The sequence below is a fragment of the Suncus etruscus genome, chromosome 8 (genome assembly GCF_024139225.1).
Source record: "Suncus etruscus isolate mSunEtr1 chromosome 8, mSunEtr1.pri.cur, whole genome shotgun sequence".
Taxonomy (NCBI): Eukaryota; Metazoa; Chordata; class Mammalia; order Eulipotyphla; family Soricidae; genus Suncus; species Suncus etruscus.
Window position 1 is genome coordinate 117,642,841 of NC_064855.1, and position 22,373 is coordinate 117,665,213.

At 49.1% G+C, this 22,373-nt stretch overlaps 1 protein-coding gene across 2 annotated transcripts in view; it reads left to right on the forward strand.

The window, feature by feature from the left end:
* TPP2 (tripeptidyl peptidase 2) overlaps window positions 1-22,373 on the forward strand; it is a 55,207-nt gene that overhangs the window by 8,324 nt on the left and 24,510 nt on the right. For both annotated transcript variants that reach the window (XM_049778613.1, XM_049778614.1), the window contains exons 2-11: window positions 291-419; window positions 1,685-1,780; window positions 3,541-3,645; window positions 6,639-6,763; window positions 11,170-11,333; window positions 13,237-13,391; window positions 14,588-14,664; window positions 15,640-15,767; window positions 17,131-17,230; window positions 19,926-20,074. In XM_049778613.1, the coding sequence (XP_049634570.1) occupies window positions 291-419; window positions 1,685-1,780; window positions 3,541-3,645; window positions 6,639-6,763; window positions 11,170-11,333; window positions 13,237-13,391; window positions 14,588-14,664; window positions 15,640-15,767; window positions 17,131-17,230; window positions 19,926-20,074 (1,228 nt within the window). The remainder of the gene's footprint in view (window positions 1-290; window positions 420-1,684; window positions 1,781-3,540; window positions 3,646-6,638; window positions 6,764-11,169; window positions 11,334-13,236; window positions 13,392-14,587; window positions 14,665-15,639; window positions 15,768-17,130; window positions 17,231-19,925; window positions 20,075-22,373) is intronic.

Consider the following 22,373-nt stretch of genomic DNA (forward strand, 5'->3'; position numbering starts at 1 on the left):
GGTTAGTTAGATCCAGAAATACCCAGAAGTTGGTGTCGCTTTAAGGATCAGACACTCAGGGCCAACATAGTAGTGCTGCATCCCAGGGCACTTGCCTGGCCCATGGGCCACCCGGATTTGATCCCCAGCACCCCGGGTGGTCTCCCCAGTACCCACTGGGAGCAACCCCCGAACCCAGAGACTGGAGGATGCTCTGGGTGCTGCCGATTGGGGCCTCAGAGCAAACACAGCAGTCAAGGATGAAACCACTAAAGCCTCTAACCTTGTCACTATTGTCTCTGGACCTTCAGATCACAACGGACAGGAAGCCGAAGATCGTTGACATCATCGACACTACAGGCAGCGGGGATGTGAACACGGCCACTGTGGTGGAGGCAAAGGACGGCGAAGTCACCGGGCTCTCAGGCCGTGTGCTGAAGGTGCGTGCCCGGCTGCTTGCACCGCCTCCTGCCATCTCTTGTTTCCTACTGCTTAGGTTCTTAGCTCAATGGTGGTGCATGTATGGGGAATGGGGGGCATCCCCCATTACCAGGCCCTTCTCACAAACCACCCTATATTTTAGCGGCCCTGGCAGCCTCCCTGCTCTTCTTCCCTGGGGCCTGTGCCAGGTTGGGCCGGTGGATATCCAGGGCAGCTCCCTGTCCTCTCTGTCCAGGAGGCGGAGCTTCTCCTCACCCTCAGGCATTGTCACTAGGGGCATCAGAGCTATGTTAAGTGTCTGCAAAGTGGATCTTTGGGGTTTCCTTAAACACCTGCCTTCATGCTTTGGTGGTGCTATCAGTTGGTGGGGTTTTTTCCCAGTGTGTTTACTACATGGTAGAAGTATTTTAATCTGGGGGTAGAAAGATGTTCCAGTGAATGTCTCGCCTTCATTTTTTTTTTAATCCCTTCATAATTTTCCAAGAGAACTTGAACTCAGAATATCTTCATCATTATTGACTTACATAAATGACAGACTTTTTTTTTTTTTTTTGCTGGGATGGGGTGGGGGCAGGGGAGTGTATTGTGGCTCCAGTTGACAGAATCTTTTGAAAACATTTCCCTTCTCAGGTTTTTTTTTTTTTTTTTTTCGTTTTCTTGACTCCTCCTCTTCTCTCCTCCTCCTCTCATGCTGACAAGCTTTTCTTAGGGAATCTCATATTAAGTTTTTTTTTAATTCTTTATTGTGGGCCAAAGCAATAGGACAGCAGGGCATGCGCTTGCCTCATAGACAGCTGACCTGGCTTTGCTCCCCAGAACCCTCTACAGTCCCCGGGTCCCTGCCAAGTGTGATCCCCAAGTACAGAGCCAGGAGTAAGTCCTGAGCACTGCCAGGTGCTGTCCCCCTAAAACAAGCCAAACCTACAGCTGTGTGCTCATAGAGTCGAGTTGTGAGGGGAGGGGAGGAGAGGAGAGGTGCTAGTCTCCAGTGCACGTAGAAAGTGAATGAAGCAGCACTCAGAGCTTTGGGAAGCTCTGAAGCATTGAAGACTTGAAAGAGACTCAGATTGAACTGAGTTCTCTATGCATGAGAAGAAAGAGATAGGGAGACAGTAAGTGGCCCCTTCACATGTTGAGATGTGCCGTTACCAGTGAGCCTTTATCATCCAGCTTGGACCTTTCCAAGTAAAAGACCCTTTTCCCACTACTGCATTGTCTGAATTGGAGTGGTTAGTGATTGGACTGCTGACCTTCTTTCCTCTAGATTCCTGCAAGTTGGACAAACCCCTCAGGCAAATATCACATCGGCATCAAGAATGGCTATGACTTCTACCCCAAAGCACTCAAGGAGCGGATGCAGGTAGGGCCCCTTCTATACACCATGGCTCCACCCTCTGTGCGAGAACATGTGGAGAAAATGCTGTCTTTCTGGACTCTCGCGGAAGTTTGGAAACAGCAACTCTTAGGGAGAGGTTTTGTCCGGTAGAACCATGGCCCACTTGAAGGTGGCTCTTAGTGTCAGATGCTGAGATTAAACATAGGGAATGTGTGTGTATTTTTGCGGGAACTTTTTTATTTGTTTTAACTTCAAAGATTTTTAAAAAGCTAGCTGATTTCAAATCTGGCCTTCCCTGTTTGTTCACATATGTTCCCACAGTTTGTCCCTCTGTCCTTTTGTATCCTCTGAGTTGAGAGGGTTACTGGGCCTGAAGTACAGAAATAAAAATCTTTACTTAGAGAACTGGATGGGGACAGATACTGTTTTAAGGACGTGGTGCTGGGAATGTTTGGAATCTGTTGTGTTCCCCACTGGTTGTAGGCACCAGAAAGTAGGTGTCAGAGGACCTCAATTTCCGGAATAGGCTGCGGCGAGCAACTCACACATCCGAAGGATTTGCTGAGCTCTGGGAGTCAGGCAGGTTCAGGATTTCCAAGGCAAGACCAGTGATTTCTTGACGATGAGCCTGGTGGCCAGACGAGATTTGAGGGACTTTGATCAGATCAGAAGGTGTTCGGGCCAGGAGCCAGGAATCCTGAGACATGTTGTAGCTGTTGGATTCCTGTCCTTAGTTAAAGGTGCATGTCTTGCAGCTTGTAGCATAGCTCTATGTTGCTCAGAGCTGGGGGTATGGCTCTAGAGCTAGGCCATGCAACAACCTCGCATCTGTGACCACATGGGTTTGGGGACCCTAGTCCCCACACAAGGTGTGGCCCCCGAAGCATAGTGGGGAGCATTTGAGGATGAAAAGACTCGTGTTTTATATCCCACTTCTATGCTTCCTGGTGACTTAAGGCAGCTTCGTTGCAAAGGTACGAATGGAGCTGTACATGCAGTGTTGGGATTCTGGCCACCCCCACATCTTGGCTAAGTTCGATTAATTGCAGTGTAGGAAAGGGCTCCTTGGACTTGCAGACTCCCACTGGGAAGCCCTGTGGCTTAGAAGCTCTGTTGATGTGGGTAGAATCAGTTTCAGGACCATGACCCTCCAAGTCTAGGAGAGGAGGAGGAGGAGGAAAACCAGGAAGGAGGGAAGTCGAGGCTGGCAGGGACATTGCCATCAGTCCCCTGCCTCAGCCTCTCCCCAGCTCTACAAGAACCCGGCTACGGGAATTTCTTGGGCTCTAAATGACTGGAATTTCTGGGGCCAGAGCAATAGTACAACAGGGAGGGTGTTTGCCTTTCACAAAGCTGACCCTGGGTCGGTCCCTGGCATCCCATTTGCTCCCCTGAGACACCCAAGGACTGATTCCTGAGTACAGAGCCAGCTGGGAGTAAGCCCTGAGCATCACTGGGTGTGGCCCACAAACAAACAGAAAGCTGGGAATTCAGCCAGTCATGTGGGACTCATGCTCACAGAGGAAAAGATTTAAATTAGTGCTGAGGATATTTTTGGAGCTGCCTTGGCCAGCTTGTTTTCTTGAAACCTAGGTGCAGTGGGTCACTTTTGAACTGACAGAGCCATTGCTTTGTCTACCTGATCAGTCTGCTGTCTGCATCTCTGAGAATTGTGAGGCTGGTAACTAAGCACACACAGGAATGGCCCGTCGTACGCGCTCAGTTACATGGGCATGAATGTCATCTCGCTAGCCCGCCATAAGGTAATTTTCCTGTCTCTGCAGAAAGAACGGAAGGAAAAGATCTGGGACCCTGTTCACAGAGTGGCCCTCGCGGAAGCTTGCAGGAAACAAGAAGAGTTCGATGCTGCCAACAGCTGCCAGTCTCAAGTTGGTGCCAGTCGCTTTTACTCACACGTGCCCTCAAGTTCTTTAGAGACTTAGCAGCCAATTTAATCTGAGCTTTATTCTGAAGCAGTTGAGCTTTGTTTCTGCCAGCTTTGAATGCCTTGTTGATGCTGGCACAATGCAGGGGAGAGGGGACACAGCCAGAGCAGCACCCCTCTGCTTCTCTTGCAGCTCCCTGTGTTTCCCAATACACACTCCCTAGCACCCAGGAGCCTTCCTCTGTTGAGCCATTTTTTTTAATATCATGATTTGATAAAGTAGGACCATTCTACTTTATCTTGTCGGACTGCCTTGCAGGGTGTGTTCGCTTGAGCCAGGTGTCAGCCAGGCCACACCACAGTTTAAGCATCACCCATGATCGCAGTACTTTCTTTTCCGTTCGGAATATTCTCATACATGGGATTTTTTGGCCACAGATGATGGAGAGCCAGAACCAACTAATGCTTCAGCAGCAAGTATGCAAGATGTCCCATCACTAGACAGCCTTGCCCTTAAAAAACATCTTTTTAGGGAGCAGTGGCACAAGCATTAAGGCTTTTGCCTTGCACGTGCTAACCTAGGACAGACCGCAGTTCGATCACCCGGCATCCCATATGCTCCCCCAAGCCAGGAGCGATTTCTGAGTGCATAGCCAGAAGTAACTGCTGCGGACCTTTATCCTAATGAGATAAAAAGTCCCTAAGCATAACCTTAGTGAGTTCATTTTCCCACTGAGAGTCAATCGGGAGCAGGAAGAGGCGAATATGAAGTATGAATTATGAAATGTGAAATAAATGAGACCACACAGAATGCATGGGGACTTGCGTCTAGAAAGATGAAGACAAATTTATTTTTTGAGCTGGGTAACTTTTAAGGGGTAAGCTCTGGAATTCGGTGTGTAATTTTGGAGATCAAAGAAAGTGGGAGATGGTCAGGGAAACAGAATGAAAGGCCATGGCTAAAATCTGCATATTAAAGAACCGATACTGAAGGTGAAAAGCAGTTTCTGTTGTGGGTTTGCTTTGTTTTGGGTAAGCAGGAGAAACCAGGTAATTTTCAGGGAAGTGGGAAGAGAGAGAAATGTTTTAGAGTTTTGGGGAAAACTGAAAATTGCTTTACTCATGAGCTAAGTTTTGGGAAAAACATGATCTTGGCGCCAAGGTAGCAGAGATCACAGAGAACTGGTCAATGGGAGACTTTTGGCGGGATTTGTACTGTGCTTCTTTGTTAGAAAGAAATATAGAGGCCTGATTTCTAATAATGGTCAAAAATAAAGAGAGAGATAGTTACAGCCACGTTTAGAATTATGGCCAAACAATCCACGCAAAGGGTCAACTGATTTTGACTGCTCTAAGCGGGCCTTTTTGGCAAATAATTCTTTTTCAGGAGTGCAACACTTCTGATGTGTGCCCTTCCTGAGTGGGGTGTAACAAGTAACACCCTTGGGTGTTGCTTGAGTGTGCCCCCCCCCCCAAAAAAAAAACCCTTTTTAAATCACTTTATTAAATAAATAAAATATCTTGAGCTATTCAGAAAAAATTTGTATGCACTGACAACAGGAATTTGAAGGCTGCAGGTGTATAAAAGTTGCAAGTGAAGTTCCAAAGTGTCCCCCATAGGGAAAGTAGCAGCAACTCCCTATTCAGTCTTCTGGGTTTTTCTTCTGTGTGCCTCTTCAGTAGCAAATAACACAGCCACGGCTTCTAAAGCTGCCTATACTTGTGCGCCCTCCCCCTCCGCCCCCAGAGATCCCAGCTGTGAAGCCAAGTCAGGGTCTTCATCTCCCAGGGCCATGAGGAGGGCCCTTGCCGAGCTTGGCACGAGATAGCTTCCAGTTCTTGTGTGCGTGTCAGCCCTTGTGGGCAGCAAGATGCTTTGTACCTACAAATTTCTCCTCTTCCTCTTCTCCTTACTAACTAAGCTCTAGTATTCCAGGTGCTACGCATGTGTGATTCATTCGATATAAAATGAATCTGGATTTTATTTATTTTATTTATTTATTTTGGTTTTGGGGTCACACCTGGCGGTCCTAGGGGTTACTCCTGGCTCTGTGCTCAAAAATTGCTTCTGGCAGGTTAGGGGGACCATATGGGATGCCAGGATTCAAACCATAGTCCTAGATCGACTGCTTGCAAGGTAAATGCCCTACCGCTGTCTATCTTTCTGGCCCAAATCTGGATTTTATTAATGTTTTTATTTTATGTCCCTCCAAAACTGTTGAGTTGGCATTTTTGAGGAAGTAAATACTGAGTTTAGAGAATTATCCCTAAAGATGTCGGAGCGGGCCCGGACAGATAGCATAGCGGCGTTTGCCTTGCAAGAAGCCGATCCAGGACCAAAGGTGGTTGGTTCGAATCCTGGTGTCCCATATGGTCCCCCGTGCCTGCCAGGAGCTATTTCTGAGCAGACAGCCAAGAGTAACCCCTGAGCAACGCCGGGTGTGACCCAAAAACCAAAAAAAAAAAAAAAGATGTCGGAGCACCTCTCATTAATTCAGGTAGAAGCAGAGCAGTCTAAGGTAGCCTGTAGCTCAGAACCAGTGGCTGGGTTGAATCATAGTAAATGCTTGCTATGGTAAACAAGATGGTGAGCATAGCAGCTTGTACACACATATGTAAGATATATGTCTTGGAATAGTCGTACATTCTAGAGGATGATTGACCAGGGTTTTTTGGTTTTTATTGATTTGGGGTTTTAAGAAACACATTTGAAGTGGAAATGGTCCTCTCTGGAAATCTGATTTAGTACAGCAGATGATGTATGGAATGAGTGACAGTGGGTAAAGAAAGTGTCACCATTTCATAGTTAATACATAATTGATTCTGCCTCACTCCAGCAGTTACAGGCTGCACCTAGATGAAAAGAACACATTCTTGGATTCTTTTTTCCAGGAGTACAGTTGGATTGGATCACCCTGTGCTTCTCTTCATGTTATTTTACCTCTCTTGGAGCCCTAACGTGCACTAACATGAAAGTATTTTTAAATTTAATTTTAGGCGAATAAACTGATGAAGGAGGAGCTTCAAAGCCAGGTGGAACTGCTCAACTCCTTTGAGAAGAAATACAGCGACCCAGGCCCCGTGTATGACTGTTTGGTCTGGCACGACGGTGCCACCTGGAGGTAAGCTGTGGGTAGGACTCACCTTCTCCCAGGGCAAGTTCTCTGGCTTAAGGGAAGAGCCAGGCCCAGCCTGTGGGAGCCCTGAGCCTCCCGCCCCAGGACTGCTGGGGGGGACAGAACGGGGAAAGCAAATACAAGCATGCTTTTCTCTAAAGAACATTAAACTGCAGAGCACACCAGAGCGATAAAATAGTAGAGAGGGCATTTACTTGTCTTGCACAGGTTCAATCCTCAGCATCCCATTCGGTCCCCTTAGCACCACCAGGTATAATTCCTTAGTTTGGAACCAGGAGTGACCCCTGAGGACTGCTGATTGTGGCCCCAAAATGCAAACAAACAAACTAAAATAAAACCCCAGAGCTTCCCAGAGATATCGATGCTAGAATCCCTGTGCGAAACTATTTGAAAGCCATGTGGGCACTTGGGTAGTTTTGAACACAATGTTTGAACTTCCTGTTTTAGCCCCCAAACGAGCACATAGTCATCATTAACCTGTCTTTATGAGGTGGATCTTTGCTCTGTGTGGACATTTTCCTACTTGAAACTGTTTATAACCAACTGGTACTTGGGAAAGAATCGCAATAGCATCTGTGAATATTCAAAAGCCAAGCCGAGGAGCTTTGGGGGGAGTCGGGTGGGAAGAGGTACCTGAGGACAATCAGGGCAGCTGAATTAAAGTGGAGCAGTGTATGGGATCCATGGGCCTGCACTGGGTGTGAGGGTCCGAATCTTGGCCATTGGGTGCTCAGCATCCCCAGCTACACCTCCTGAAACTCATCTCGTCGGCTACTTGGTCTAATATGGCACTTAGAATATTTGTGAATTGAAGCTGGGTGTTTTTCTAACTAAGCCCTCCTTGAATGTAAGCTCTCACTGCTCTTGAAGTTCTCCTCTTGCTAACTCTGGGGATTCATACCGAGTCGCCTATTGTATTTGTTTCTCCCCCATCCTAGTACATGTACTTGCAGGATGTCGCTTGTACGTCGTCTTGGATTTTTATCTGCTTGGAAACAAGTAGCTGCTCTTAATACAGACGAGTTATATGCATGTAAGCAACCTGCAGCTAACAAGCAGCCTCTTCTTGACACTTGAAATCAAGAATTATAGAGCAGTTGTACAGCAGGTATAGAATCCATCCCCCTGATGGGGCCGGGCGGTGGCGCTAAAGGTAAGGTGCCTGCCTTGCCTGCGCTAGCCTTGGACGGACCGCGGTTCGATCCCCCGGTGTCCCATATGGTCCCCCAAGCCAGGAGCAACTTCTGAGCACATAGCCAGGAGTAACCCCTGAGCGTTATCGGGTGTGGCCCAAAAAAAAACCAAAAAAAAAAAAAAAAAAAAAAGAATCCATCCCCATCACCCCATTGGGTCCCCTAAGCCCCTCCAGGAGTGATTTCCTGAGCACAGAACTAGAAGAAAGTTCTGAGAATTTCCTGGTATGACAAAAAAAAAAAAAAAAAACTTAAGAATTTTGTAGCTGGAGCTTCTTCTTGCTTGGAGAGTCACTTCCTCAGACAGGGCTGGCTGGTACTGAAGGAGATCAGATGGTTGGATTTCTCCGTTTGTTTCCCTCTGGTGCCTGTTCTTTTTTTTAACTGTTAACACTGGGCTCTTCTTTAAGGAAAGGGTTGTCATGGTCCACCAACCTGACCACATCCTGTTCTCACACTCCGGTTTTTCTAGTGGAGATCCCCTTTGGGTTTCATTTCTCCCTGGGTGGGAAATTGAGCCCAGGTCGCCCACCCATAGGGCGTGAGCTCTACCACCAGCCCCAGCCTCAAGGGTTCCCCTCCCCTGGTGTCTTTGCACACTGCCTGGCTCCTCTTGGCACAACCTCCACATGCCTCCCTTCCATTATGTTGCAGATGGGCATCATTTTACCATTTGCGTAGTATTTTGTCATGTGTTTCTATCACACGTCATCTTGATCCAGTCCTTAGAATGGGGTCTTTGGGTATTTATTTCCAGCAATGAGCTGTTTTGACCAGCATTGCACTCAGCATGACGGTGCATTGATTTTTCCCTGGATGCTTCTTCTTCAGGTCCTGTAGCTGGAATATACATTTGTTTTGTTTTTTATATTTTTGACCAAGTCAGACTGTTTTCAAATAAGTGTTCAAATAAGTGCTTATGTTCCCATCAGTATTTCTCCACAATCTCTTCAGCACTTGCTTCTAAAATGATCAACAATGGAAACTGTCCTCACAGCTATGGAATAATATCTGGTGGTGAGGATTTACATTTCATGAGAACTAGTGAGGAGGCACTTTGTTCTCATGTGTCTGTTAACTGTTCATCTTCTTTATGTTTGAGGCCTCACCCAGCTATGCTTGGGGATCACTTTTGGCAGGGCTGGGAGAGGAGGGGGACCATAGGCAGCCCCAGGGATGGAACCCAGGTCTGCCTTGTGCAAAGCAAGTGCCTTCCCCACCGGGCTTTCTCTCTGGCCCTCTTCTGCCCACTTGGTGTTAGTTTTAATGTTGCTGCTAGTGAGTGATGTGAGTTTTTTTCTCGACCTCAGGCATTAAGCCCTTTCTGGGTATTCAGTTGATGTACTGGACGGTTTGCTCTGCTCCTGTGTCCTATGCCCTCGGGCCCTCAGGGCTCTAACACAGCCTCCAGAAAGCTATCAACTGTGCCCTGGTGGTTTCCTGTGTAATGGTTTCAGGTCTGAAAATCGGGTTTTGAATTCTAGATATAAGTATCTATAAATGTTTACTTATAAAAACATGTATACATTTATAGATTCTCATATTATAAGTTGTATATATTATTATAAATTAGAAGGAGTGGTTTGGTTCTGTTGCTTACGTTCCTTTGTGGCTGGATGCTGGGAACTCACTCGGGGCCCCATCTGGTGCTGGCCTGGGTTGGAGGCCTTCGGTTACTGCCAGTTGAGCCCACAGCCAGACTCCCAGAAGGCATGTGCCCCTGACCCCAGTTTTCCCAGCAGCTCTCGGGTAGTCACATGGTCTTGCCCTGCTGGAGAGATGAAGCATCAGAACATGGGGGTGGCCACTTTTAGTTCTTGTCTGATTTCTAGTTGTTTGGTCTCCTAAGGCCAGTTCTGAAAGGAGCCACAGAGAGTCGGGCCAGGGCTTTGGATCAGGATCATCCAACATGGGCAGAAGCTCCAGGACCACTGGTTTCCTGCTGTTGCAATACAGCCCTTAGGATGGAGCTGGATGGTGATGGATGGAGGCCTTGGTTTTTAGGCCACGTGGCACCATCCCCCATTAACCGGTGGGTCTGGGTCCAGAAAAGCAATGGGTATTAAACTCACTCACAGGCAGGCTTCCAGAGAGACAACATCTTTATTGCCCTGGCCATTGGGTGTGGCTGCTAACCATTTACGCATGCTATTCTTAACTTGCCCTAGGTCTTAACTCCTTTCAGCCACCTTCCCTCTCACCTCCGTGCATGCTGGCCAAAGACCCAAAGGCGAAAAGTCCAAAAAGACCCAATCCTCTTTGGTCAAAGCCTTATCTAACCTTTCCAAGACTCCTCCCAGGAATGGGCAGGGTCTTGCAGGTAAGATCAAGTTACCTAGGAAGAATGGGGGGGGATGAGGCCACATCCTGTGCTCTCCACTCCCTGGGACTGTGTACCCTGGGGCTGGTTCTTCGTGGCACTCTGAAGGGGCAATGCTGGGGGTCCCACAGGGGTGCATCTCACAGTGCTCCCAGTGCCAGACCTGTGTTCTGGCACTTGGTGCTGCTGTCTTCGCAGCTCTCCCTCACCTGATATCTCCTAAACAAGCTGGAATCTAAACCTGGTAGTGATGGTGTTTGCCATGGGAGAGGCAGGCTGGGCAAATGTAAATTTTGGAAAGAAAGAGAGAAATAGGGCTGGAGATATAGCACGGAGATAAGGTGTTTGCCTTACATGCAGAAGGACAGTGGTTCGAATCCCAGCATCCCATATGCTCCCCCAAGCCTGCCGGGGGTGATTTCTGAGCATAGAGCCAGGGTGGCCCCTGAGCACTGCCAGGTGTGACCCCCCCCCCAAAAAAGAAAAAGGGGCCGAAGAGATAGCATGGAGGTAAGGTGTTTGCCTTTCATGCAGAAGGACAGTGGTTCGGGGGCCGGGAAGGTGGCGCTAGAGGTAAGGTGTCTGCCTTACAAGCGCTAGCCAAGGAACCTCGGTTCGATCCCCGGCGTCCCATATGGTCCGCCCAAGCCAGGGGCAATTTCTGAGCACACATTGCCAGGAGTAACCCCTGAGCGTCAAACGGGTGTGGCTCAAAAACCAAAAAAAAAAAGGGACAGTGGTTCGAATCCTGGAATCCCATATGCTCCCCCGAGCCTACCAGGAGCGATTAGGAATGACCCCTGAGCACTGCCGGGTGTGATCCAAAAAAATAAAAGAAAGAGAAATATTATCTGCTCTTGCTCTATGTTCTTTGACAGAGCTTGCATCGACTCGAACGAAGATGGGGACTTGAGCAAATCGACCGTGTTGAGAAGCTACAAGGAGGCCCAGGAATACGGTTCATTCGGCACGGCCGAGATGCTGAATTACTCGGTGAACATCTACGAGGACGGCAACCTGCTCTCAGTCGTCACCAGTGGAGGTACTGCTGCCTTTACCATCTCTGCTTGCTTGAAGGGGCCTGGTTTGCATCCAAGCTGTGTGATTTTACACACACACACACATTCTCTCTCTCTCTCTCTCTCTCTCTCTCTCTCTCTCTCTCTCTCTCTCTCTCTCTCTCTCCCTCCCTCCCTCCCTCCCCCTCTCTCCCTCTCTTAAGCATTGGAAGGTTCTTACACACACACACACATACTCTCTCTCTCTCTCTCTCTCCCTCCCTCCCCCTCTCTCTCCCCCTCTCTCCCTCTCTTAAGCATTGGAAGGTTCTTACACACACACACACACATACACACTCTCTCTCTCACACTTTCTCTCCTCTCTCTCTCTCTCTCTCTCTCTCTCTCTCTCTCTCTCTCTCTCTCTCTCTCTCTCTCTCTCTCTCAAGCGTGGGAAGGTTCTGTGGGTACTCTGGCTGCTCGGTGCCGACTCTCTGGTGCTTGGTTTGCATCTGAGCTGTGTGATTTTACACACACACACCACACACTCGGTGCTGACTCTCCGGGGTGTGGTGCTTGGTTTGCATCCGAGCTGTGTGATTTTATACACACTCACTCACACACACACTCTTAAGTGTGGGAAGGTTCTGTGGGTACTCTGGCTGCTCGGTGCCGACGCTCCGGGGTGTGCTTGTTCCTGGCCTGGTACCTTGACTCAGTCAGAACAGTGCTAGGGCTGGTCTGGGCTGTTAGTGTTGCCGCAGTTCCACCTCCGGAAATTTCCCCCTCATGACTCCTCTGAAAGACAGTTACTTCCCCTTTCCTGCCTTCAGAGTTTGGCTCTTGCCCTGCCAGAGTCTCCTGCTGAGTCTGGTGGAGGCCGGTACAAACCTTGGTGGTCCGGTTAGTCATTCACTGCCTTCTGCTCTCTCAGCTGCTATGTTCCTAGATCTTGGGGCCCCAGGGGGCACTTAGTTGCTCTCTCTCACTTTGGGGGCTGCTCCCCTATAAAGCCATGAGATCTGGGTTACTCTTCCTGCTCTTTTGGGGGATTCAGGTGTGCCTGCCCATCCCGACTCAGCTCTATCCAATCTCTTTCTGGCAGACACTTGTGGGCCTTCTTTCCCTGGAGCCACTGTCTTGTCCCTTTCCAGTCCTGTCCTGTCCTAGTGAGGAAACTGCCTGATGAATCTCCTCCATCCCAGGCTCTTGTCACATGCCTGTGTCAGGAGAAGTGAGGGGCCTCGGGGTCTTTCTTCACAGGAGCCCCAGTGTCTGTCACCTCCATGGGGAGCCACAGCACAAGATGGGACTGGGGTGTGGTGATGTTAACACACAGTTCGGTGGGAGGGTCCAGGCTCAAGGGCCTGCAGACTGCTTTGGAGCAGAGAAAAATGGGCTCCACAAGGACCTGGCAGAGATGCCCACACTCATCACACTGGCTCAGCACTTGCTTCTACCACAAGTGCCTCTTGTGCTATTGCCTGAAGCAGTGGGGTGTTTCTCACTCTTTGAGCCCCCTCAATTAGGACAAAATGTCTGATACTTTGCCTCTGTCTTGCCGCATAACATATCCCTCACTGAATTGTCCCAGTTGGGCCCCTAGATCAAGGCGTCAAACTGACAGGACCATAAGGTGCTGCTTCCTGGAGGCTGACCTCGGGGGCCGGAGATCAAGAATGAGAGTAGTGGCGATTGCTCGCTCACTCGCTCGAGCTTCAGGCCCAGTGTGGAGATGGTTCTGTGTGGGTCACATCGCTTCTTGTTGTCATGGTCTGAAGCTGTCAGTCAGCAGGGTGGGACAGAGATGGGCAGAGAAGCACAAGGGGCCCCAAGTCGTTGGTGGAGATGTGTGGCCGCCCAGGTTGCATCTTGTCCTTTGATCACCTGGTCTGCAGGGTCTGATCCCTGTGAGTGCATCGCGTCATGGTGCCCTTTTCCACCCAGGAGCTCACGGCACCCATGTGGCCAGCATTGCCGCCGGGCATTTCCCAGAAGAGCCTGAGAGGAATGGTGTTGCCCCCGGGGCTCAGATTCTGTCCATCAAGATTGGCGACACACGCCTCAGCACCATGGAGACGGGCACAGGCCTTATCAGAGCTGTGAGTGCTGGCTGGGCGGGCTTGGAAGTGCTGAGGCATGAACAGGGGCCAAGTAGGGGCCTCCCTCCCTCCATTGAGGTCAATCAGGATCACATTCTGGATACTCGCTTTGTTGGAAGCAAGCTCAGCCTTTCTCGTAGACCTACTCAGTGGTGGCTTAGAGATGCTTTTCCAGACATCAGTGCCCAGGGAGAGCAGTCAGAGCACTAGAGTTCGTCCTACCCCTTTCGCTGCCTGAGCTGGCACTGCTGGGCTCAGAGGCCCTTTAATCCCCGTCTACTGAGGACGGCTGGCCAGGAGAGCCCCCAAAGTCCCCATGGCAGTGCTTGAGAGGTCCCCACAAAAGTAGAAAGGGCCCGTGACGAGCTGGCTCAGTCAGTACAGACTTCGCTCGTCTGTCTTGACTGTTAGGTGAATAGATGAACTTCCCCACGAGGGTCCCAGACCTTCCTCAGTTCTGCTCCTTCCACCATTTCCGTCCTGCCCTTCTCACTGCTGCAGATATTTCCTCTGGAGTGTGTGTGTGTGTGTTGGGGGTTGGGGCAGGAATTAGCGCTGGGCCTCCTGTGCTGAGGAGCACTGAGGAGCTCTGGGGGTTACCCTGGGGTGCCTTGGGGGGTTGGAAGGGATTGGCTGTGGCCTTGCACACACACAGGGCATGACTCCCTCCAGGCTCCCCCCCCCCCTTTTAAGCTGTCTCTCTGGCTCTCCTTTTTTTTTGTTGAATTCTTATTATACTGCTTCCTCCAATCTCAGCATTTTTTAGTTTTTCCCCTTGAAAGTCTATCAACCTGGAAACAGCATCAGTTTTTACTTGTACTGGAGTCTGCTGTGTGATGAGCTGATACCATAAGAGAGAGAGCAGGGGGCCCAGCGGCGTTTGCCTTGCAAGCAGCCAATCTAGGACCAAAGGTGGTTGGTTCGAATCCCGGTGTCCCATATGGTCCCCCGTGCCTGCCAGGAGCTATTTCTGAGCAGACAGCCAGGAGCAACCCCTGAGCACTGCCGGGTGTGACCCAAAAACCAAAAACTGAAAGAAAAAAAAAAAAAAGAAAGGCTCGTAATAAAATAATAAAAATAACAAAAATATTAGAGAGAGAGAGAGAGAGAGAGTGAGCAGGGCCCTGCCAACTTCCCTGTCCTTTTCACCTGTTTCTCTCTGCTATTGTGTAACCTACATGCTCTTTTTGGACTAGATGATCGAAGTTATCAATCACAAGTGTGATCTCATCAACTACAGCTACGGGGAAGCCACCCATTGGCCGAATTCCGGGTGAGTTGTCCCCTGGCCACAGCGAGAAGCTAGCAGGCCCTGAGTCTTGGGTCATGTTGGTGCCCCCTGTTTCTGGCATGCCTTGTGCTAGACCTCGCCAAGGCCCAAACGGCATCACCTATAGCTCTCCTCTGCCCCCTCATAGAGGCCTACATTTTCTCATAGGGACCCTGGGCGCTTCCCTGCCTGGCCTGAGCCCGCTCCCTGCTGCCCCTCTTGGCAGAGCTGGGCTCAGAAGTGCCCGCCTCCTGCCCCTTGAATGAATCCTCAACAACCCTCACACCTCACACCTCACATCTTCCCTGGGGAGTATGGTGGTACCTACAGGTGCTGGCCAGCCAAGTTCCATAATACCCCCGGGCCCTTTCCTGGGAGGCAGTACATGTCCCCCATGCCAGATACCCAGTTCCTGCCTTCAGTATTGGCATGTTGCTCCCTCTTCTCTGCTGTCACCCCAAACCACCCATGTGAATGGCAGCACCCACACTTAGGGCCTGCCTGAATAGGGCAGTGGACCTAGAGTTGGTGCCTGGCTGGGACTTGGTCGGCTGACTGCCCCGGTATCTCTAGGATGAACCAGGAGCATCTACATTCAGGGCCGGCACCCCACCCAACATCCATCCATCTTGTCCATCCATTTGCTGCCCCTGTAGTGTTTCTCTCCCTCCACCTATCTCCATCAGGCCTTCCCTGCATCCCAGAGGGGCCATCTCATCTGGTCTCTCTCTCTCTGCCTCATTCTACCTGGTCAGGGTGGGGATGGCTTAGGTTCCCCATCTCGGTCTGGGTCTGCTCAACTCCGGGACTAAAGCCAAGCCGGAGCCCACCACCCCCTCTGGATCGGATTCTCTTACTCTTGGAAACCTCCTTGGATGCCGCAGCTGGCGAGGGAGCTGATATCTAAGACTGTCCGCATTCTTCTGGGAGCCTTTGAGAAGAGGCGAGCATCCCATGCTGCGGCTACTTGTGTTGCAGGAGGATCTGCGAGGTGATCAGCGAGGCCGTGTGGAAGCACAACATCATCTACGTGTCCAGCGCAGGCAACAATGGGCCCTGTTTGTCCACAGTCGGCTGTCCCGGCGGCACCACGTCCAGCGTCATAGGTTTGGGCCCTACTTCCCAACTGGCGGGGGGTGGGGGACAAGGGACAAAGGAGGGCATTGGGGAGCCCAGAGTGGGCTGTAGCTCCGCTGGTGTAGCTCTCTCGTGTCTTGAATGCCCCGTCGGGAGAGACTGTCATCAGTGGTGGGCCTGCTGGGCTGCAGTTTTCTCAAGACTTGAGAGGCAGAGATTGTAATGAGAGACAGTCACTGATTGCTGAGGTCAGGCCTTTGGGAAAGCTGTGGAAAGGAGGATTTCAAAAGACAGGTGGCAGAGCCTGAGCAATAGATCATATAGCAGGGGAGGGTGCTTGCCTTGCACACAGCTGACCCAGGTTCAGCCCCAAGCTCCCATCTGCATCCCATATGGTCCCCCAGCACTGCCAGGAGTGATCCCTGAGTGCAGAGCACTCAGGTGTGGCTCAAAAAAAAACACACACAAACAATACAAGACAAACAGAACAAGGTAGAGGGCAGCAAAGATAAGGCTCCCTTGTTGTACTGGCAGCAGAGAGAAACCTGCTTCCATTTTCTCAGTGCGTGTATAGCTACTTATTTATATTAAGTTTCCTCTTCAGATTTCTCCTGGGCCCCACAGGAAGAGCCGCTCTAGAGAAAAGGAGGCTTCGCAGTGAGAAAAGCACTTGGAACCTGCTTGTTCCTAAGTGTCTCCTGCGTTCTGAGCTTTGGGACAGAAGCAATCCACAGTTGTTTGTTTCAGATCATGATAACAACATGCTGATCAACCAGAGTTATGGAAGATCCAGAGGAGTTGCGATTATAATAGGAAAATCATGAAATTAGTTTATATCGCAATATCCACCAACTTGTAACTACCACTACCACCACGACTACAGCCCCCCAAAATCCCACACTACAGTTTTAAGGAGGATATTGTATGTAGTAAATGGCATCTATGATTGTTTCTTTTTAATTGGGGGCTAGAATATGGTTTACACACACTAACATTTGTGATTGGAGCCCTTGACTCATAGCAGGTCAGTCCCAGGAATGTTTCTGGCTCTAACTGCATAGCTATAGACAGACATACAAGAGACAGGGTTAGGCAGGCTTAGGGGAACCATATGGGATGCCAGGAATTGAACCCAGGTCTGTCCCAGGTTGGCCACATGCAAAGCAAATGCTCTACCATTGTGCTATCCCTCCAGCCCCTGATTTATTAATTTTTTTAAATTATAGTTAAAAATACATGCCTTTTTCAGTTTTGTGTTTTGCACACATACACATGTTAGTGTTTTAAGCTCATATTTATTTCCCATAAAACTCCTGGTGGATAATTGTCTGGGTCTATTTTCTGTTCATGGTCAACTGTGCTCCCTTCCCCCATTCCCCCCCCCCCCCCCAGGTGTTGGAGCCTATGTTTCCCCTGATATGATGGTGGCCGAGTATTCTCTGAGGGAGAAGTTACCCGCCAACCAGTATACGTGGTCTTCCAGGGGACCCAGGTAGGTCTGCAGGAAGTGAGGGTGGGGTACCCACCAGCTTTGCATTCAGCTTTATGGGGAGGTGGGGGGGGGGTGGCAACAGTTTCCCACACTTTTAATGTTTCCTTTCACTTTTTAATTTTGTCACTGATTTCAACAGCCACCTCGGTTGAAGGAAACATAAATAAAATACTCTCGCATAAACTACATTTGTGTCCACAATCCTCCGACTTGTGATTCAGATAAAAAATAAGATTTGACTTTTGAACTAAGTTGAATATGGCCATTTCCGTGAGGCAAGAGCTGGGGCCTTTGTTGAGTACCGCAGTCAGAAGCTGGCCTAGTTAATTTGGGGCTAGAAAAAGGCTCACACATGCTAACACTTGTGATTGGAGTTCTGACTCCCGACCAGTCCCAGGAATTTTCCCAGATCTATAACTGCATAGCTGCAGACATACTGGAAATCCAGGCCTACTAGCCGACAGATACACAGCTTTGAAACTGGTCCTATACAGTGCCACCGTGTCCAGGTAGTGGTGAAATCGTTCATGGGATCATGCCTTCATTTCTGACTCGTGGTATATAAAAATTGTTGTTCTGAGTCATTCTGTGAGGTGATGTGGAGACATCATGCCTTTCCGTGTGTTGTCCATTTTCTGGTAGCATGAGCACACAAATGAAAATAAGCAAAGCTGTTGGAAGATGTGCTAGAATATTGTAACTGCTTGAATTGGGGGCCCAATACTGTCTTGTGTTCTTATTCCCCAGAATAGAACTGAATCATTAAGACTTTTACCAAAAAAGAAGAAAATTTGGATCACTCAAAGGAAGAATGGGAACAGAGAGGGCATGGCTTAAAGAATGGGGGGTAGGGGCTGTTGGTGTACCTATCTGAGACCCTGGATTTGGGGATTTGGGTGTAGCTACCTAAGACCCACCCATTTCTGGGAGAGGTCTTGGGAACCAGATATTAGGTGTAACCTTACCTGCAAAACCCCGCCTATTCCTGGGAGGGGTCTTGGAATAGGTAGATAACCCTGAAGCCAGGGGATTGGTCTGTCTGCCTTTCTGCGCTGCTGGGCGTTCTGGCTTTTGGGTCTCTTAGAGGCTGTAAGCACAAGATTCTCAAGAGTGTCAAAATCACAAGTCTTCTTTCCATGCACTGATATAAGAGAAGCACATCCTTTCCATGCACTGATATAAGAGAAGCACATCCTTCTGGGGGAGGTTCGTCAGCTGCTATCTGCTGGAAGGCTTGAATTGTAGCCCAGTAAGAACGAAGAGACAGGCAAAATTTCAATAAATTCTGCTGTAGAGGTGACAAAAACTGAAATGCAGTGTCCAATATTGCATGATAGTAGGAATAGTCAGTACCATGATCAGACGATTCAATATTTTGACTGGCTTCTACAAACTTCCAAAATTTCTCTTGACTGTCTTCTGCTAAAAGCTCACTGGCTTCTAACAACAATGGCGTGGAAAGCCACTTTGTTGTAAGAGAGGTCGTGACAGCTTTCGAATCTGCATTTACTGAGGAAAACAGCCACAGTCCAGTGAGCACAATCAAGGGGCCCATTTTAGAGCAGATACCTGTCACGGCCGCGCAGCCGCAGCAGCACACCTGCACCTCGCGGGCCCCGTCCAGCTCCGGCCCGGCCCCGGCCGCGCTCAGTCCGCAGTGGCGCCTGCGACAACGCCAAGGCGGGGCTTGGCTCCGCGGTGGCCACCGCTTTGCCAGTGAGCGGCCTACACGCGCTGCTGCTCCCCGGCGGAGACCCAGAGCCAGAGCCCCCAGCAGCACAGAAAGGCAGACAGACCAATCCCCTGGCTTCAGGGTTATCTACCTATTCCAAGACCCCTCCCAGGAATAGGTGGGGTTTTGCAGGTAAGGTTACACCTAATATCTGGTTCCCAAGACCCCTCCCAGAAATGGGTGGGTCTTAGGTAGCTCCGCCCAAATCCAGGGTCTCAGATAGGTACACCAACAGGGGCATGTGGCTTTTTGTCCATTTGCTTTTCTGGGGACCCCGGCCTTTACTTGGCTGGGGTTGAGGACAGAACTCTGATTGATCAGGAGGCAGTGAAGGAGATTCCAGGCCCCACTGGCTTACACCTCCAGGAAAGGTCACCTGGGGCCACCTGAGTCAAGCAGTTCATTTCCATTTCTGTACTATTTAGGGGCTCATTGAAGCAGAACCTTAGATAACCAAGTGTTTTTAGAACAAATCACACCACTTCCAGGGAGCATAGTTTCAAATGGAGTGTTGGGGCCAGAGTGACAGCACAACAGGGAGGGCATCTGCTTTGCTGACTCAGGTTCAATCCCAACATCCCTTATGGACCTACCAGAAGTAGAGTCTTGAGCACTGCTGGGTGTGGCCTCAAAACAAAACAAGGAAGTTTTTAAGAAAATGAAAATGGTGATGTGGGTCCCCTGGGTTCCAGCTGATCTGCACCCAGAGGAGAGGAGGAGGGACACTCAGCTGGTTCCCCTTGCGACTAAATGCGATGCCTCTGAGTTGACTGGACACGCGTGTGAACGGACACACACATGCGCTCATATCACACATATATATGCACAGTGGGAGAGGGTGTAGTTGGCACCTGCGCACACCGGGCCTCTGTCCCTGTCGTTGGTGGGTGCCTGGCTGCAGGTTGGCATGCTTGCCAGGTACCTCCCCACCTGAGTGAGCAAACCTTGTGGCTCTGCCTTCAGTGCGGATGGTGCACTCGGCGTGAGCATCAGTGCCCCGGGGGGAGCCATCGCCTCAGTCCCCAACTGGACCCTGCGCGGGACACAGCTCATGAATGGGACGTCCATGTCATCCCCCAATGCGTGTGGCGGCATCGCCCTGGTCCTTTCAGGTAAGGAGCCCCGCCCTGTTCTGCCCTGCCCTTCCTTGCCCAGCCACACCCCCTGTCCCAGTCTCTGCTCTCTGGGCACCTGTATGGGTCTCAGGCACAATGTCCATCCGTCTGTTCTTCCTTCTCTCCTTCCTTCTTTCTGTCTTTTTATCTTTTTTTTTTTTTTTTTTTTTTTTTTTTTTTTGGTTTTTGGGCCACACCCGTTTGACGCTCAGGGGTTACTCCTGGCTATGTGCTCAGAAATCGCCCCTGGCTTGGGGGGACCATATGGGACGCCGGGGGATCGAACCGCGGTCCGTTCCTTGGTAGCGCTTACAAGGCAGACACCTTATCTCTAGCGCCACCTTCCCTGCCCCTGTCTTTTTATCTTTTTTAATTTAATTGTTGCATTAAATAATTAACGATGGGGCTGGATGGCGGTGGATTTCTCTCCGTGCCATTTCAGTTCACGTGGCTCTGCAACCTTCATGCAGTCGGCGAGTTTCAGGCCCAGGTGAAATTACTCACTCACAGTTAGGCGTTAAGAAGCAACAACTTTATTCAAGCCCTAGCCATCACGTGTGTGTGGCCTATTTATAACCTTTCAAGCACAGCAATATTTTGCTAGCCCTGCATCTTATTTCCTGTTAGCCATCTTCCCTTTGGGCTCCATGCTGGTCAAAGACCAGAACACAGAAACCCAGAAGCCAGAGCGCACAGCAGCGCAGAAAGGGCAAGGAGCCAAAAAGGCAAAAAGCCAAAAGGGCCGAATTCCCTTGGTTCAAGCCTTATTTAACATTTCCCAGACCCCTCCCAGAAATGGGTGGGTCTCAGGGTTTAAAATAGGTACACCCACATTTCCTCCTTTTCTTAATATTTTTATGCACCAACGTAATAGAGTGAAAATGAATATACCAGCCCTTTTCAAAAACATATTTTTGCAAAATATACTTTACACCTGTAACCTAAAACTCTATTAATGCTTTTTACCAAGCACTATTTTGGAACTTTCATGTTCCTATACTTTTAAACTATATTGGGGGAACTTTATTGTTCCTATACCTTTTTTATACACAAGTACTGCAGCATACATGCATAACATACATTTTAAAAACAGGCTAAGTGCATTAAAATACACAGTAAAACATTTTGCAATTGAAAATATTAACTTTGAAAGACAACAATACACATTTAAATCATAAAGAAAATGACTAAGACAAAGATGCAGGTGGTTAGAAATTAGATGTTAAACTGTATTACCTCCCTTTTTTTATTTTTTAACCACTAACTAATTAAAACTTATTCCATTACCAACTATGAGTGAAATATATGACTATCCGCTTAGTTCCTACACCTAAAATCATAGTTTAAATGATTAATTTGTTTTACGCTGATTTCACCACGTGGCTTCTGTAAACTTGCTGGTTTGTTCCACGCTAATTTCACCACGTGGCTTCCTTTCATGGTTTGAGGCCCCGCAGACGATTTTGTTGACCATGAGGTTGCAGGTTCCGCTGCCCGCTGCCGGTTTGCTCCTGCTGTTTTACCTTAGTGATCTGGAGGATGGATTTCAGGCTTGCCGCGGAGCAAAAGCTGAGCTGAGCTGAGCCGAGGCGTTTCTGCTTTTGGGCTGATAGGAGCTTTTCGCCGCTTTTTTCCTCCGGGCAGCACTTAGCAAGCCAGTTTTCGGCCACACCTCACAGGGCGCTTTTGGATGTTCAAAGTTCAAAGTTATTTAAACTAAAAGTTCAGTTCGAAATTTTTAAAGTCGAAAACCAAATTCAAGCCGCAGGTTATTTTCAGAAAATCAGTCCACTTTAAATACAGTGTTTTTTCTCCTGCGTTTCCAATTTAAGCTTTTAATTAGTTTTTGTACAGGCCGAGGTTTTTGTTTCTTGTAACAAAGTTTCAGTTTTGGGCCTGGGCCTAGGCTGGAGGTGATGTAAGCTTTCATCTTTCTTCTTTCAGTTGCCCTTTTGCCCCTAGAAGGGGTCATGGCCATATTTGAACATTGTTGCACGTGGCCCAGGGTTTTGGGCTCAGTGCACCCGAAAAGAGCCAAAATGAAACTGAAAAGCAGAAATTTTACCATACTTGCTGTTTTCTTGGGTTCAGGATTCAGGTCAAAGTTCGGAGCGCCAGATGTTGCATTAAATAATTAACAATGGGGCTGGATTTTTTAATTTAATGATCTCAAGATGACACTCTAAAGTGGGTGATCCGTGTATTTTAGTTTCCCGTAGTCTTGGTTCCAAACGTGTTGTTTATAAAGTCAGCTAAGAAAGTGTTGATCTAAACAGTTGAAATGCATCTCAAAGGA